This window comes from Dermacentor variabilis, chromosome 3, assembly GCF_050947875.1.
Source record: "Dermacentor variabilis isolate Ectoservices chromosome 3, ASM5094787v1, whole genome shotgun sequence".
In the NCBI taxonomy this organism is placed as follows: Eukaryota; Metazoa; Arthropoda; class Arachnida; order Ixodida; family Ixodidae; genus Dermacentor; species Dermacentor variabilis.
In genome coordinates this window covers 26,763,541-26,777,702 of record NC_134570.1, presented here as the reverse complement: position 1 = coordinate 26,777,702, position 14,162 = coordinate 26,763,541, and the positions used below count along the sequence as shown (strand labels likewise).

The 14,162-nt window shown below is 45.6% G+C and overlaps 1 protein-coding gene across 1 annotated transcript; it reads right to left on the bottom strand.

Annotated features, from left to right (window-relative positions):
* Positions 1-14: 14 nt before the first annotated feature.
* LOC142574459 (scoloptoxin SSD14-like) lies at positions 15-11,093 on the bottom strand. Its single transcript, XM_075683530.1, has 8 exons — positions 10,885-11,093; positions 9,951-10,114; positions 8,885-9,038; positions 6,746-6,815; positions 5,476-5,663; positions 3,063-3,291; positions 1,377-1,502; positions 15-173 (listed from the first exon to the last, which is right to left on the bottom strand). Exons 1-8 carry the CDS (start codon positions 11,091-11,093, stop codon positions 15-17), a joined length of 1,299 nt encoding a protein of 432 aa, XP_075539645.1.
* Positions 11,094-14,162: the final 3,069 nt, after the last annotated feature.

Genomic DNA, 14,162 nt, shown 5'->3' with positions numbered 1-14,162 from the left:
TTTGTTTGTTAGCCCTAAAGGTGGCCATCCGAACCACCAGTGTTCCCGCCGTCAATGTGCTTGGTGTCGTTAATGGCCAAGTAGGTTCCTCGACGCGTTGGTATGATTCCCATGGCCGTGGTGGGAATGAACTTCTCCGTCACTTTGTGGCCGAAGGATTCAAGCATTCCCTTCTGCGTAGATAAAAGCAAATAAAGAAGGGCAGTGATTATGGCGCATTGCACAACCAAGAGAATATATGCTTCTTAGTGATGGCAAGAGCCTTGAATTTGCCAGTTTTCTTTTTCTTTACTAAGCCTTATTTTACAAGACAGCACTAATGGTATAGCGACACGTCTGCAAAAGCAAAATGCGTCCTCTTTACATTTCAAACCATCCTTGAACTATCGGCGAACAGAAAAACCTCTATACTGCATACCGTTCCTCAATCATTCGCTTTTCCATCCCTAGCGGAATAAAAAATGCTTTGTTTTTCGAATAAAAGAAGGTCGTTTTAATGGGTATTTTTGAAACGAGAACATATATATGAGTACTAGCTGTTCTTAAACTCCTCATAAAGCACAGTCAGCGATACCTTTGGGACCCTTATGCATTGGTGAGCTGAGGTTCTGTCTTAAGAAAACTTCAGCACATATTACGATAGATGTCTGCAAAGACTCCGGACGTATTCAAACTAGTTTATACCCTATAGCTACTCACGAACAAATTTATCCCAGCTTAATCTCAGCTTTAACTACAGCCTATGCTATAATTACGTGGAGTCGTACGAAGAGCCTAGCTGCAGTTATTCTATCAGTCTATGCCGTTTCGTTTTTCATGTAACAGCCTCAAGGCTGCAACGTTTACACTAGCGACTCGTAGAGGTCGAACAACCATCTTGGGGCAAATGGTCGCTTTGATCAAAAAGCGACTGTCGACAGTCGCAAACCTATACTGAGCCAATCAGCGGCGCTGGAGCAAGTCGTCTGTGTACACTGGCGCTTATATTTTACGGGGTGATGGCTGCGTGGCCAGATGGGAGCCGCATTTATCGCTAGACATTTCGGTGTGGCGACGGTCGCGTTGTGCGTGGCCTTTTGAGATCGCGCAGCGCGCGCTGTTGAACGTGCAGGTTAGATCTCTGAGGCCTTACGTCGCGCTTGCCGGTATGAACATTGGTCACCGCGAGTCGGTCCTTGGTAGCCAGTCACCGTCCGTCGCGCTACCTATCTCAGAAGCTGGTGTGAATGAGCCCTAAGCGGGCACACCGCGACAGAGGTTCAGCTAAACAGTAGCTAGTATGCCTTCAAAACAGCATAACGATAAACAGTGATAGGACAGCTATAAGTGTGCATACTTCTGCGATTCTTAAATCGCCTTAGAAGATGTAAATTTACCGCGTTGAAATCATCGTCCTTGCCGGCGACGTTTGCAGTGAACTGCCCAGAGGCCAGCTCTGGATGCACCCTGGCTTCGTTGAGAGCACAGTCGTGATAAGCGCACTTTGCGGCGCATGTGAGGAGCTGCGGGAGAAAGTGGAGGTATTTATGAGCGCAGCGCAAGCTACGTTTGTTTATAAATGCGGGCGTCGCGGCTCTCGACGGTTCAATAAAGGCCTGCGGTAATCTGTGCTGACGTCATTGCGGAGGCTGCCATGCATTTGCGGTTCTCGCAAGCGTTTTGAAACGCATGTTTGTTGCGCTTGCAGGGATGGGGAGTGTTGAAACCTCACAGCTGTTACTGGAATACGGGGTGCGTTCTGCAATAATCAGCTGCATGACAAATTTTTTTTTTATTTGTCACTCGAGGAAGCCAAACTGACGAGCTGACAGTTTGTACAAAATAAACGAGAAGCTTACACTCTTTTGAAGAAAGTAATCGAGCGATTCAAATGAAATTTAATTCATTAACAAAGCAGCATACGGAAATGTTCTCCAGTGACATTTAGAAAGGATTCTGCGAACTAATGTTGAAATTATGTCGATCCCTGATTGAGGCTACAGCCCCTGCGGTCATCGCAAGCGTCGAGAACGGAAATTTATTGGTGCTTGCGGCAGTTCGAAACCATTCCGCGGAAGGGTGTCAAAATCACGTAAAGCCTTGACGCTGCTATACAAATTCATTTCAACAGTAAGCAAGCGTACAGCGAACTGACGTATATTTTTAGTGTTGAATTGATTGTAACTTCTCGGAGTTTGAGTTTGCTAGCTTTCCCCGTATCTCTGATTTATTGTATTTTTTTATTGTTGTGATGACTTCCTGGCTGTATTTTTGCCTGCTTTAGTTCGTTTTGAGCATGACATCGGGCGTTCATGCGCTACTTACGTGATTATTTTTTCTTTATTCGGTCCTGGTTAATTATTTCCAGGTGAGATAGATTTGTCGTATCAATCTCACCATAACCAATTCAGCCACAAATGACCTCATTTTATTCCAAGACACTGCAGACTTTACCGGGAAAAAAATCAAGATGCTAGAATTATCAGGCATACATACTCTAGTGAACCCTCGTAATTACAGACTAATTAAAACTCGATTTAATGTAATTAATCAAAAGAGAACACACTTTTTTTTCACAAAGAAATAAGACCCCTGTATGCCCTGAGGCATTTACCCTCGCATTAAAAAAGAAAGAGTGGAAATAACAGCTGAAAGCACATGCACAATTATTGGTTGTATGAGTTAAGATAAATGGGAAAAAAACTATTCCTTCATCATTGCCGACGGAACACGGCTCGTCAAATGTTCCGTCAAACACGGTAGTGCCTTCAGTCAAGTGGCCGTCTGCTGCAATACTCGGCACACTGGAGTTAAACGGAGCCACAATGTGCATGCAGGCGGTTAAATTTACCTGCCGCTCAACGTTTGCAGTTTTCTTCCTTGCCCCGCCAACGGACAGAACGGGCAAAAAACGGGCCAGGCACACAAATGCGTACACTGCAACTAAAGTGGGCGAATTGTATGCGTACGTGAAATAAAGACCACTCCGGTGGTTAATCGTTTACCCTGGTGTCACTCTGTTTGCTGCCACTTGTGCGCCGTCAAATATCGATACAAGGAAACGGAGGATTGCGCAGCCTCACCTGGGCGACGGCAGACAGTCCCGCCATGCCGCCCGTGCCGCCAAATAGCGAATGCAGCGGGGATAGTGACGACATTCTGGTGACAATGACAGGCGCCAGCGACGTCATGGGCGCCTTGGACGGGCCGAGAAGATTGGCCGTCGGAGCGTCGTCGCTGGCGTGCTTAACAAACGCGTCCATGTAATTGTTCAGCAGTAGGCCCGATGACGTGGTGAACATGCTGCCGAACCTGCGAATGAGAGAAGATGATTATTAAACGGCAACGCCAGAAAAAAAAAAAGGGCACAACCAGCCGCGCCTATGGTGTGACGCCTCGACCGATTCCGGCTGCTGCGTCCTACTTTGTGTACCTATATACGCAATGACGCCGCTATAGGCATAATTCCGGCTTAAACAAGTTGCATGTGATTATACCGGTTAAATGGACGCTAAAACGCACCGCGAATTGGCATATATATAGTGGAAAGAACATTTAGAATGAAGTTTCCTTCTCTGAGAATCGCGACCGAAACGTCGCGCCGGTTTGTTACCATAGCATCTAGAATTTCAAAGAAACGGGCTACATATTCCGACCGTTGTTATTCGGAAAAGTCGAAGATCATTAAGTAGAGTCTCCACTTTCTACAGAACGCAGTTATTATCCTCGTTTACTGATAACTATCAACTAGTACCGAGCATACTCTGTGCAAATCACATGACGACCCGAGAAACGAGCGTGGTAGCTTCAATCCAGTGTTTCGTTCATGAGTCCTTTCTGTCTTACCAAGGTTCCGCTTGCTGGAAGGTAAACTAACGTTTACGGTATTCTAGTAGTGGAATTTACCATACCTGCTTAATTTTCCTCTTAATTGTCCCCTCATAACCGATACAGCAAAGTGCGCATTTAGACTATAACAGGGTGGGAATGAACCTAGGAAAATTGCAAGCAGGATGGTGCCTGCTGACGCAAGACCGGAATGGTTGGAAATCACTGGGAGATGCCAAGCTTCTTCCTGCAGTGCACATAAAGAAATGATGATGATGATGATGATGATGATGATGATGATGATGATGATGATGATGATGATGAATTGGGTCACTATGTGAAATACGACACGCCGAGGCCAGCCGGGCGACGACGCACCGAAAACGAACTGAAAATGTGTTTCGTGCTGTTAGACCACTCTCCATCTGGCAAGTGGGCTTTTCTGCATTCCACACTCGCCTAAATAGTGGCAGCGCCAGTCGGGGTTCAAATGAAGACGTCGATGTGCACGTTTCACAGGACGTGGCTTGTTTCCTGAGCAGGGTTTCACCACGACAGCCACATCTACATTTTGTTTGTCATAAGACAAGCAAACTGTGCCCGTATGTGAGCTGTTTGCAAAGATTGATCACGCCGCCACCATTAGTCCAACAAACTGTCTCACCGAAAACGCAGTATTATAGTTGCGAGAGTGGGTCATGATGAATAAACGCGCAGGACAAGCATCTGACCAAATGAATAAAATGGCAGAGACCGACAGAAAACGGGATGTTACGAGGTAAACTTTATAGCGAATAGGGCGCTGTAGAGAGGAAGACGATCACGACACCACTCCTGCTATTGCAGTGTCCAAGGCAGTTACGCTGTTTCATGGTACGTGCAGTCAGCGTGACAATAACCACCCAGACAGAAAAAAAAAGGAAATTTGAATGCACTAACCACAAATGAACTCCGTGCATGGGATTAATTATAGTTAAGGCATCTGCACTGTTAGCCAGGTCACATGAATGAAATCCATGCAGCGGGTATTACTTTAGGATGCGTGTTAAATGTAAAGCTAGCTGACAAAGTTACAAGGGATGCACAAAGATACCAGCCGGGGTAATAACATGGTGAGCAGCGTGCACAACGGGGCAAGTTACCGGAGAGAGGACGAGATCAGGTTCCCTGACCTCGTATTTCAATAATTTGGCTTTTCCTGCGTTTTCTAGCCGGCCAGCCGAGCATCTTCCAACTCGCGGATCACTTTCTAATGTGGAAACGAAGGGACAGCTACGGAGGCATATCTCCGAAAAAAATTGCGCTCTTGAAAGAAGTTCCACATCCCCATCCGCGTAATTTTAAAGAAGGAAACGTATCAAGATGTGTTATTTACAACAGCAAATTAAGACAAAAGCGCATTTGAAGTTGACTTATTTTTCTATCATTTGGCGGCAGTATTGCACGCGCGCAAAAGCTCCATCCCTGTAGCTTCCTCTCATGCACCATAGAAAGCTTTCCGCGAGTAAAGCACTGGTCTTCTGGGTCAACGACACTTTACATTGTGCAATAGAATTCAGTTTATAAACAGCGCATTTGTCCTGTTCGTATCACTTGTCCCGTTGTCTGTGTCGCTTGCCATGTTATGATGCAACATATAATCTGAAGCACATGAAATGGTGCACGCACTCGTTATTGAGGCTGGACGTGATCGAGAAGGCATCGCCGTTGGGAGCCATAATGCACAGGTGGGCGCCGCCGTAGTCTTGGGCGAAAACGTGCTTCAGGCCGTAGCCCTCGGCGTCCTCCAGTGGGCGATTGCTGTTCAGCGTCTTATTAATTTTGTCAATTATTTCTTGCAAGATGACGTTTTCGTTCTGCAAAACATTTTTAAAAAGTTAAAAGAAATTATTCCCGACAATAAATGAGGACATACCTCTGCTTCTCTCATGCTATGGCTCGCAAACTAGGTTGCAGCGCAATAAGGCATAATGCGTCGAGCTCTGGGATCGCGGTTGTCGGTTCAATTACTGGCAGCGGCTGTCGCTGCTCTCCGATGCCGGGAAAATACGGTGACACAAAACGCTAAAAGACTTTCCGCTTACTAATCCTTTGTTTTCGTTCATATTTTGAATCAGTCCGCGGGAACTCTTTTTCCCCTTTTTTTGCGCATCATTCAAAAGTCCCTTGATTGCGGTAGAAGTTGCCCGACTGTTATCTCTGCCTCACACCCGCAAGAACCCCGTAAGGACTCGACTGACTGCGCCGCAATGCTTATCCCATGAAGGAATGCTAACAAAGAAACGCAGTTTCGCTGTGAAATTTGAGCGAAACGAGCGCATTCGGTAAGTGTTCAGCTTTCTTTCGTCGTTGTCAAAATACTTACCGTGCTGGCTAAGTGGCTATGGCGTTGTGCTGCTAAGCACGAGATCGCGGATTCAATTGCCAGCCGCGGCCGTCGCATTCAGATGAGAGCGGAATGCAGAAACACTCGTGCATTTTTAAGGAAGCCCAGATGGTCAGAGTTGAGGCTGGACCACGGTGGGCTGGGCAGCGCTAAAGCATTCCATCCACGCTCCAAACATGTATGCAGGGGTTTGAGACCGCGCGAGCCGCGCATTCACCATCGCAGCCGGGAGAGCAGCGACGGCGTTAATCAACACGCTTCGAGTTTACGTACACCTGGTGTCCCAGCTAACGTTCGTCAAGCTGTTCAACGACAAAAAAAAATACACGGTGCAAGATATAATTATAAAACCTACGCTGTTTAATTGTCTGACGAAAAGTTTGACGACCGAACACCGTAGGCCTTAAAATGGCATCTTGCACCGTGTTGTTGAAATCCAGAATAAAACCCAGAAACAATCCTAAAAGTATTTGTTGCTTAGCAGAAAGTGCGGAAATGGTGAATACCTTAGACTGGATTGAGGCAAATGAAGCAGAGCTTGCGCGCGCTTACATTTCGTGACTTTTCTTCGTCCCCGAAATCTGCTCTTCTGGCGTACGCAAACTTCAGCGTCTCGACGAGCCTACAAGAAACGACATGTGCTTGTAGGGACACAGGAATACGCACGCGAGTCGTCATGCTATGGAGTGGATGCTAAGTTAAAGCGATGACTTGGCATTGAAACATAGTTACTGCTGGCGTTGAACTGACCTGGCATATAACATCACCATTTTCTGCCTGCATTTTGAAGCTACCCCTCATGCTGTCGATACAGGGACATTAGAGGAGCTTTCAGAGCAAGCAGCTTAAGAAAGGGTGGGAGCGCATGGTTACCTGTGTAGGTCCCTGCCGGACATCTGCAAATCGCTGGAAGACTCTGTATCCAAGAAGATGGCGTAGCTTAAGGAGAAAGAGAAAGCGAGCACCGCCAGTTTTTGGTACAGCCGCAACTCCGACACTCCTATTTGCGTTTGCGATGACTCAAAGCGGAAATGAATAAAACAGCACCTTAATTTAAAAGTAACAGCTCTTACGAATACATATCTTTAGCAGTCTATGACGAAGCTCGTAGCCTGGTGTGCAACAACACCGTTTTGCGTTGCTTAACATACGTAATAAATACAATGAAATTAGGACGCAGTGAAGGAACACATAGGATGGGTACTGGCTCGTTATTTTGCGTAATAAGGAAGCCAGCTATAAGCGGCTTCTCTGGCTCAACTGCCGGTAGTCGTTTACAGTAAGGGCAAAGCGCTGAGCACGAGGTCGCGGCATTGAATCCCGGCCACGGCGGCCGCATTTCGATGGGGGCGAAATGCGAAAACACCCGTGTACTTAGATTTAGCTAGGTGCACGTTAAAGAACCCCAGGTGGTCAAAATTTCTGGAGTCCTCCACTACGGCGTGCCTCATAATCAGAAAGTGGTTTTGGCATGTAAAACCAAGTAATTTTTTTTACAGCAAGGCTTCACCCAGAGGCGGAATTCCGGTGTGCATTTTCTTTAACACCAGGTGCCGACATAATTCTTGCCTTTGAACGCGTGAGCATTCATAGACAATCAGTGGCAAGCATATATATATATATATATATATATATATATATATATCGCGGTTCGTGCGAAAGAACAATGCGTGCGGACCGTGGCGAAGTGAGCGGGAGCGGCTCTATATGCATCGGCTTCGCAATGCGTCAGCATCTTTGGCGGTGGCGCACGGAAAGGAAGCGCCGTCGTCCTTGATAAGCGATAAGCGTCCTTGATAACCTGAAGAGCGCTGCAAAACGATAGCGCACGAGCGCAGTCACATGGTTTTATTTCATATTACGTGGGCTTTCTTTAAGCGCCCCCCCCCAAAAAAAATATCGCCACGCAGTATGTACAGTACGTTGCCACAAAAGATTGGATCGATCGTTTCCGAACCCCCTCTACAACACAACGAAACGCATTTGGCCCTAAAGTGAATATTAAATTTTTGCATAATTCATCTTAGTTAATTAAGAGGAATAGAAAAATACTCTAAAGGGCGCCACATGATGGCAAATCATATGCGGTTGGTTTCATTCAGGTGCGGCTAAACACTTTTTTAAAATCCTTGGCACAATTTGCGTTAAACACCCCGTATACGTAAGAAATATATTGTGCCTCGAATCCATAGTGCCCATCACTTCTGCGGAGTGAATTTTTCGGAGTAGTTAACTTCAGTATAAACACCCCGTCTGCGCTCCCTTCAGCACTGCAACTGTTAACACATGAGAACGAGAATCTAGCTGGAATTGGATTGTCAGCTGCGTTTTTTTTTCTCGTTCTAGCGTGCAATACAAAACTAATGTCATCTCAGGCGGTAGGATTAAGACAGCGCAGTGGCTTATAGTATGCGCTTGCTAGTTTCGGAAGAGCAGCTTTTTCGCACTACGAATACTGCGCCCATTACAAGTGGTACATGCCATATCACTTGGAGTATGAGCATACCGGGGAAGAATGAGGAGGAAGTTGGACGTCGTGAGGTGAAGCGATGGAAAAGGTATACACACATACGAGCTGAGCGCTGCATATTGTGCTTTTAGGTCGATTTATGCGAATGCTGCTATTCCTTATGGCTGTTTGCACTGCTGTTGCTTTTATTTTTAGGGGTGCTCCTGTTCAGACTCCCTTACTCGAGAGATATCTGTGCCACGGCTGCACCCAGCAAAGTTCCACTGCCCGGGATGGGCGCCGAGTGGAACACCCGGCCGTTGGTGAGGTTCACTCTGACGGTGTCCATCCACTCGGACGAGTAACCGGACAAGTCATCCGCGCTCATCGTTCCACCTGCGTTTCAAATGCGTATACGAAAATCTGGCGCCCAGTTTGCTGCGATTATTAAAATATGCTTGCACGAGAACAGTTATATCCTTATGGGCCATGGCAGGGGCATTCAAGGTAGAAAATGGGGCTACATTAAACGTAATGTTTCCAACTGGCTGGAGGGTAAATTTGGAACACCATGTTCCCGTCTAGCCCAGCTTTCCGCATCATCTACTGAGCTTCCTAGTCCAGTGTTCGTCCTGTCATATCTTTAGAGCACTGGAAATATACAATAAATACAAGCTTCCGAGAACAGAACTGACTAGGTGCTAAGAGATGGTGCGCATTTCTTCTGTGGTTATAGCCACTACACACCACTTTTTGGGATATCAAACTAGACTAGACGGTCCCTTTATAAAAAGGAATCTACATAACGTGTCCTTGTCCAGCGTTCTTCCTGTCGTATCTTTAAAGCGCTGGAAATTTCAAATAACCAAGTGTTATAGAGCCTTCTGCTTTCAAGTATTCTTTTCTTTTTAATCATTTTGCCTGGACAAAATATACGAACAGCCTGCCCTAAACAGTATTTCACACGTCCACTTTTTGTCTATCTCTGGTCCATAGGCATTCAAATGTTTGTTTTTCAAAAGTGTATAGGCAATGATCTACATGAGCGCAACACCATACATCCTGTCGGTGTCTATGGATTGTGCGTAGACTTCATTGAAATGTGCGTATCGACATTCTATAGTATACTTTTTAATGAGGGACTAAACACGTTTCTGCGAGGGACGGCGTCCCGTTTTCCTTTAGGCGTTATTGTGAGATCTACAGGTGAAATGCAATCATAGAAATGTCTGTCATCGGCGAGACAGGGGTACTAGCCTTGTGGCGCTGCTATAGCGAAATGCAAAACCACGCCGCTGCGTTACCTACCGCCATCCTTGATGCTCTCGATTATGTCTTTGGACAGTTCTCCTTCGTACAGATACTGGGCGCCGTGGATCGCCAGGTCGCTAAGCGTGTCCCCCAGTGCGCCTTGCACCAGTTGGTCCCCGTTCTTCAGCACGGTGTTGGTCGCCGTGTTCCAGAATCGCGTCCTGAGAAGCCCGTGTGAATAAAAACCACTCGCTGAAGATACACCTCGGTATATCGCTTTGTGCACGTTGATATCGCTTATGTATATAATTCCTAGGCAGCTATCAATAAGGTCCCCAGACTTTACTGCATTAGGCTTACCACGACAGAGGGTAAACAAGGCAGAGCAATCACCCTAACAGCAGTCCTTACAAGGCACAAGGCAGAGGTACACAGGAAGGCGGAGAGTCTGGGGACCTGAAGTTGTCAACAAGGGTTGACTCTGGAGCCAGGGTTTCGATAAGGGGAGTTGTGTTGAGTAAGTGAAGATCTTTACTGCATTAACTGTTACAAGGACAAAGCAGCTGCGTTTTCGGCGTCGCCTTATATTGTAGTGTCAATACAATAGAGCTTCGGTAATTATTGCCATCTTGTCGTGATGACGACATGCTAATATGTATAAAACAGCTAGCACGAAAACAATTCGCATGATAAGGTAATTGCAAATTATGCAATAATGGAAAAGAAGCTTGGCAGCTATGTAAAAACCTTCAAGCGTATAAGGACAAAGCCAACCATCGAGCAGCCTGTAATTCACAGATGGTTCACGTGCTTCTTCGAGTTTACTTGTGTGTGTTTGTGTGTGGATGTGTTAGGTGCGCCACAATGCGATGTCTTCCAGCGCATACAGAATGTCGCGCAACTTGTCGATGTCAGCACGTCGTACTTTGGGGTCGAACTGATTTTAAAAAATTTTTTTGTAGAACAACAAGTGGTCGAACTGAGAACCCACTTAAGGTCGGCGTTGGCTTCTATGTTGGCGCTGTGTATCTCCAACGTGCGTCCCAGGTGGGGCCCAATGGCGAAGCCCTCCCTGGCCAGGCGGATGGCCGGGTCGAAAAGCCGGTACCACTCGAGAACGCCCAATTCTTTGTGGATCCTCTCGTAGCCGTCCATGGCACCCGGTACGATTGAGGCCGTGGCGCCTGTGGCAGCGACCATCATCGCCAGCCGATTAAGTAAACACGAGAGTAATCCCATTTGCGTGATTCTTTGTTAGTCTGAGCTCACTGAAAAACCGAAAAGAGTGCTGCAGAGTGGCTAATGTTTAACGGGAAATAGTAAAGGTATTGGATATAAGTGGCGCTTCATGGTGATGCTGAATCTACGTCGTTGTAAAATGTTCGATGCGGAGATCTCATAAGATTATGTTTACTCTTTTCTGAAATACCGTTGCATGCTGAGCGTCAATTGCTATATAACTCGTTGTAGTGGGATGGGCCCAGGCAGGCACTTTTGCCTTTTGCCCTCCTCCTGAATGCCGAAGTGTACATGTATTCATTCCCTTTGAATACACTTCTCCAAGCATTCTGTCGAGAGAGGTATGCGCAATATTTTACAACCGGTATGAGTACAAAATATTTGAGCTACTACACATCTGATATCATTTTGTCATAGTAACCGTTTATGAATTTCGAAGGGGAGCAGAAGGCAATCACATGAACACAGCTTGAGCACTCAATTATGCGAACACTGATGGTAGTGTTTACCTGTAATCAGTAATTCTGGAGTTCCGCGGGCACCACCAGGTGTCCCTCAGAGCGTACGACAGAGTCAGTGAATTGGATGCAAATAATGGAAACAAATAGGAACATGGATAAATATCCACGGTCACTTTTGTTTCCATTGAAGAATGAGAAGAAAGAAATTAGAAGGGAAAATCTGTACGATAAAAGGATAACCTTGCTATTTGATGCTCGAGCTTGTTGCCTAAGGACAAAAGCATACCGGAGCAAATATCTGCAACTAGATGAGGCATGCATGCTGCAGCAAAAATCCGGAGACCACTCAGCACATCCTAATGGAATGCGAAGGGATTCACCGTGTGAAGCCCGTTGGTAAAGTACACCTTCCAGAAGTGCTTGGATTTAAAGTAAACGGAAGCATCAACCGGTCAGCAGTCGAGATAAGCAAAAGACGTTTACAGTATTGCTGGAAAAAAAAAGCAGGAAATAGAGTGGCAATACAGGATCCGTTACAGCCATAGGTACTGGTACAAAATGAATAGAGAAGTTTGGAGGAAGAGAAAAAAATAAAGATATGTTTACAAAAATGCTAGAATGAAAAGCATGATAGCATACCTTAGTAACGGAAGCAGGCTAGGTGACGACTTGTCACCACCCCGTCAGTAAATCTTCATCACCATCAGAGTTGCCAACGATTGCTCAAGAAAAGCACCGGTGATGAGTGTAATGTGTGTAGAGCGTGAGCGACGTCATCCCTCCATGCAGCTGTTTTCTCAACGTCTAAATCATATGGAGTCTAAAACATGGCTGGTGTCAAAGCTGGCGAGCGCCTTCGACTGTCTGTACTTGTACTGGATGTTTCCAGCGTGCAACATATCTTTTATAGCTGATAACTGACCGTGAACTACATCAACGACTTGCAGGAAATGTTGCTAGCTCCACTTAAAGTATGCTTGCAGAGCTTTTTCAGGCGTGATTGACGTCTGTTTATTCTTGTTTTGTTTTAAGTGTACAAAAAGAAAGTTGGAATGAAAGGAATTTGGTCCCAGAGATGGTGCATGCGAAGCGTGAGGGGTCCATGATAGATAAAGCTTCGAAATAACTTGCAGGTTACTACTGGCCATATTAATTGCTTGCAGCCCATAGGACGAAACGAAAAAACAAGCAAACATAATATAGGGCTTCAAGCGAGACAGAATAATGCCTGGTCTATTTCCTTCTTTTATTTCGTCATGCTCTTTCCGTCTGTCTCATATTTCGCATGGTGCCGGTAACAGCGTATTCGAATGGCATGCAATAAAGTTACTGCGACTCCACTTCACTGCCCTGTCATTTTAATTGGGGACACTGATTTTAGTTATCTATTGGCAGAGCTGACTAACGCCCCTATTTTCTCTCAATGAGAACTCTTTATCAGTCTTGTGCAGAGTTTCTAAAAAACGCATGTCGCTTGGATAAATATTATAGTGTCAGAAAACATAAACGTAGCTGCTTCCACAGAAAAAAAGAGGAGTTATGCGGAATACGTAATGGGCAGAGCTGGTAAACTGTGGTTCATTAGAGTTGTAGAGCTTGTGGCAAAACGAGGGACACACTGCCGAGCAGTTGCAGATGACTACGTGGTATGACGAAATAATATAGATGCCACCAAATACAAAGAACTGACGCAAGCACGATGATTGGAGATCGCTGGGAGAGGCTTTCGTCCAGGCTGATGATGACGATGGAATGTCAAATTACTGGTTTACGACTTACTGCGAAGAGGAGCGAAATGATCAACTGATCAGTCTTGCTTACTCATTCACTCGCTCCATCATTCATGTCATATCCATAGTCATTTTACGATTGTGTTTGTCTATCAATCACGGCCAACGGGCATGCGGAATCGATCGCACAGTGATTTCCGTGGCCAAAAGACTACTGTAAGTTTTTTTGGTGCCTCAACAACCTGTCAGTCCATGTATCGCCACCGGAACGTGACTACATCGTCCCAGTTCAAACAGATAATGAATAACTCTTTTTAATGACGTTATTATTCACTCACCATATTTGTAGAGGGTTGCATTAGAAGAGAACATGTCCGGTTTTGCTGCAGAAGGCGATCTTCCGATAGAGTTTAAAGTGTAGACTTGCTGAGCAGTACTGCGTTTAAAAGAAAAAGACGTATCAAAATGCGAAAACGCTGTTTTTCTGCTTATCAGGATAGTAAACTATGGGGTCTTGCTCGCACATATCCCAGAACGAGCAGCGTTCTGTGTAGCTTATGAGTGGGCCGTAATTGAAAGGACAATCAACCTCGACTTTAACCTCGAAAAATGACCAATATTATAAAATGAGTGAGAAAAATAAAGGGGAGGGGGACGGTGGCGTAGAGTGTTTTAAGAGACATCCTATTGGCAGGTAGTACTTGACTGTGGAACTGGAGCAAATTTGAAAATGCAAACGCAGCTACAATTAAGTAGGCTGCCATATTTTCTGGATCAATTAGCCTCTGTCATACGCAGAGGATATGTATGTCGCTTAATATGGCAATGACTTTCGCACA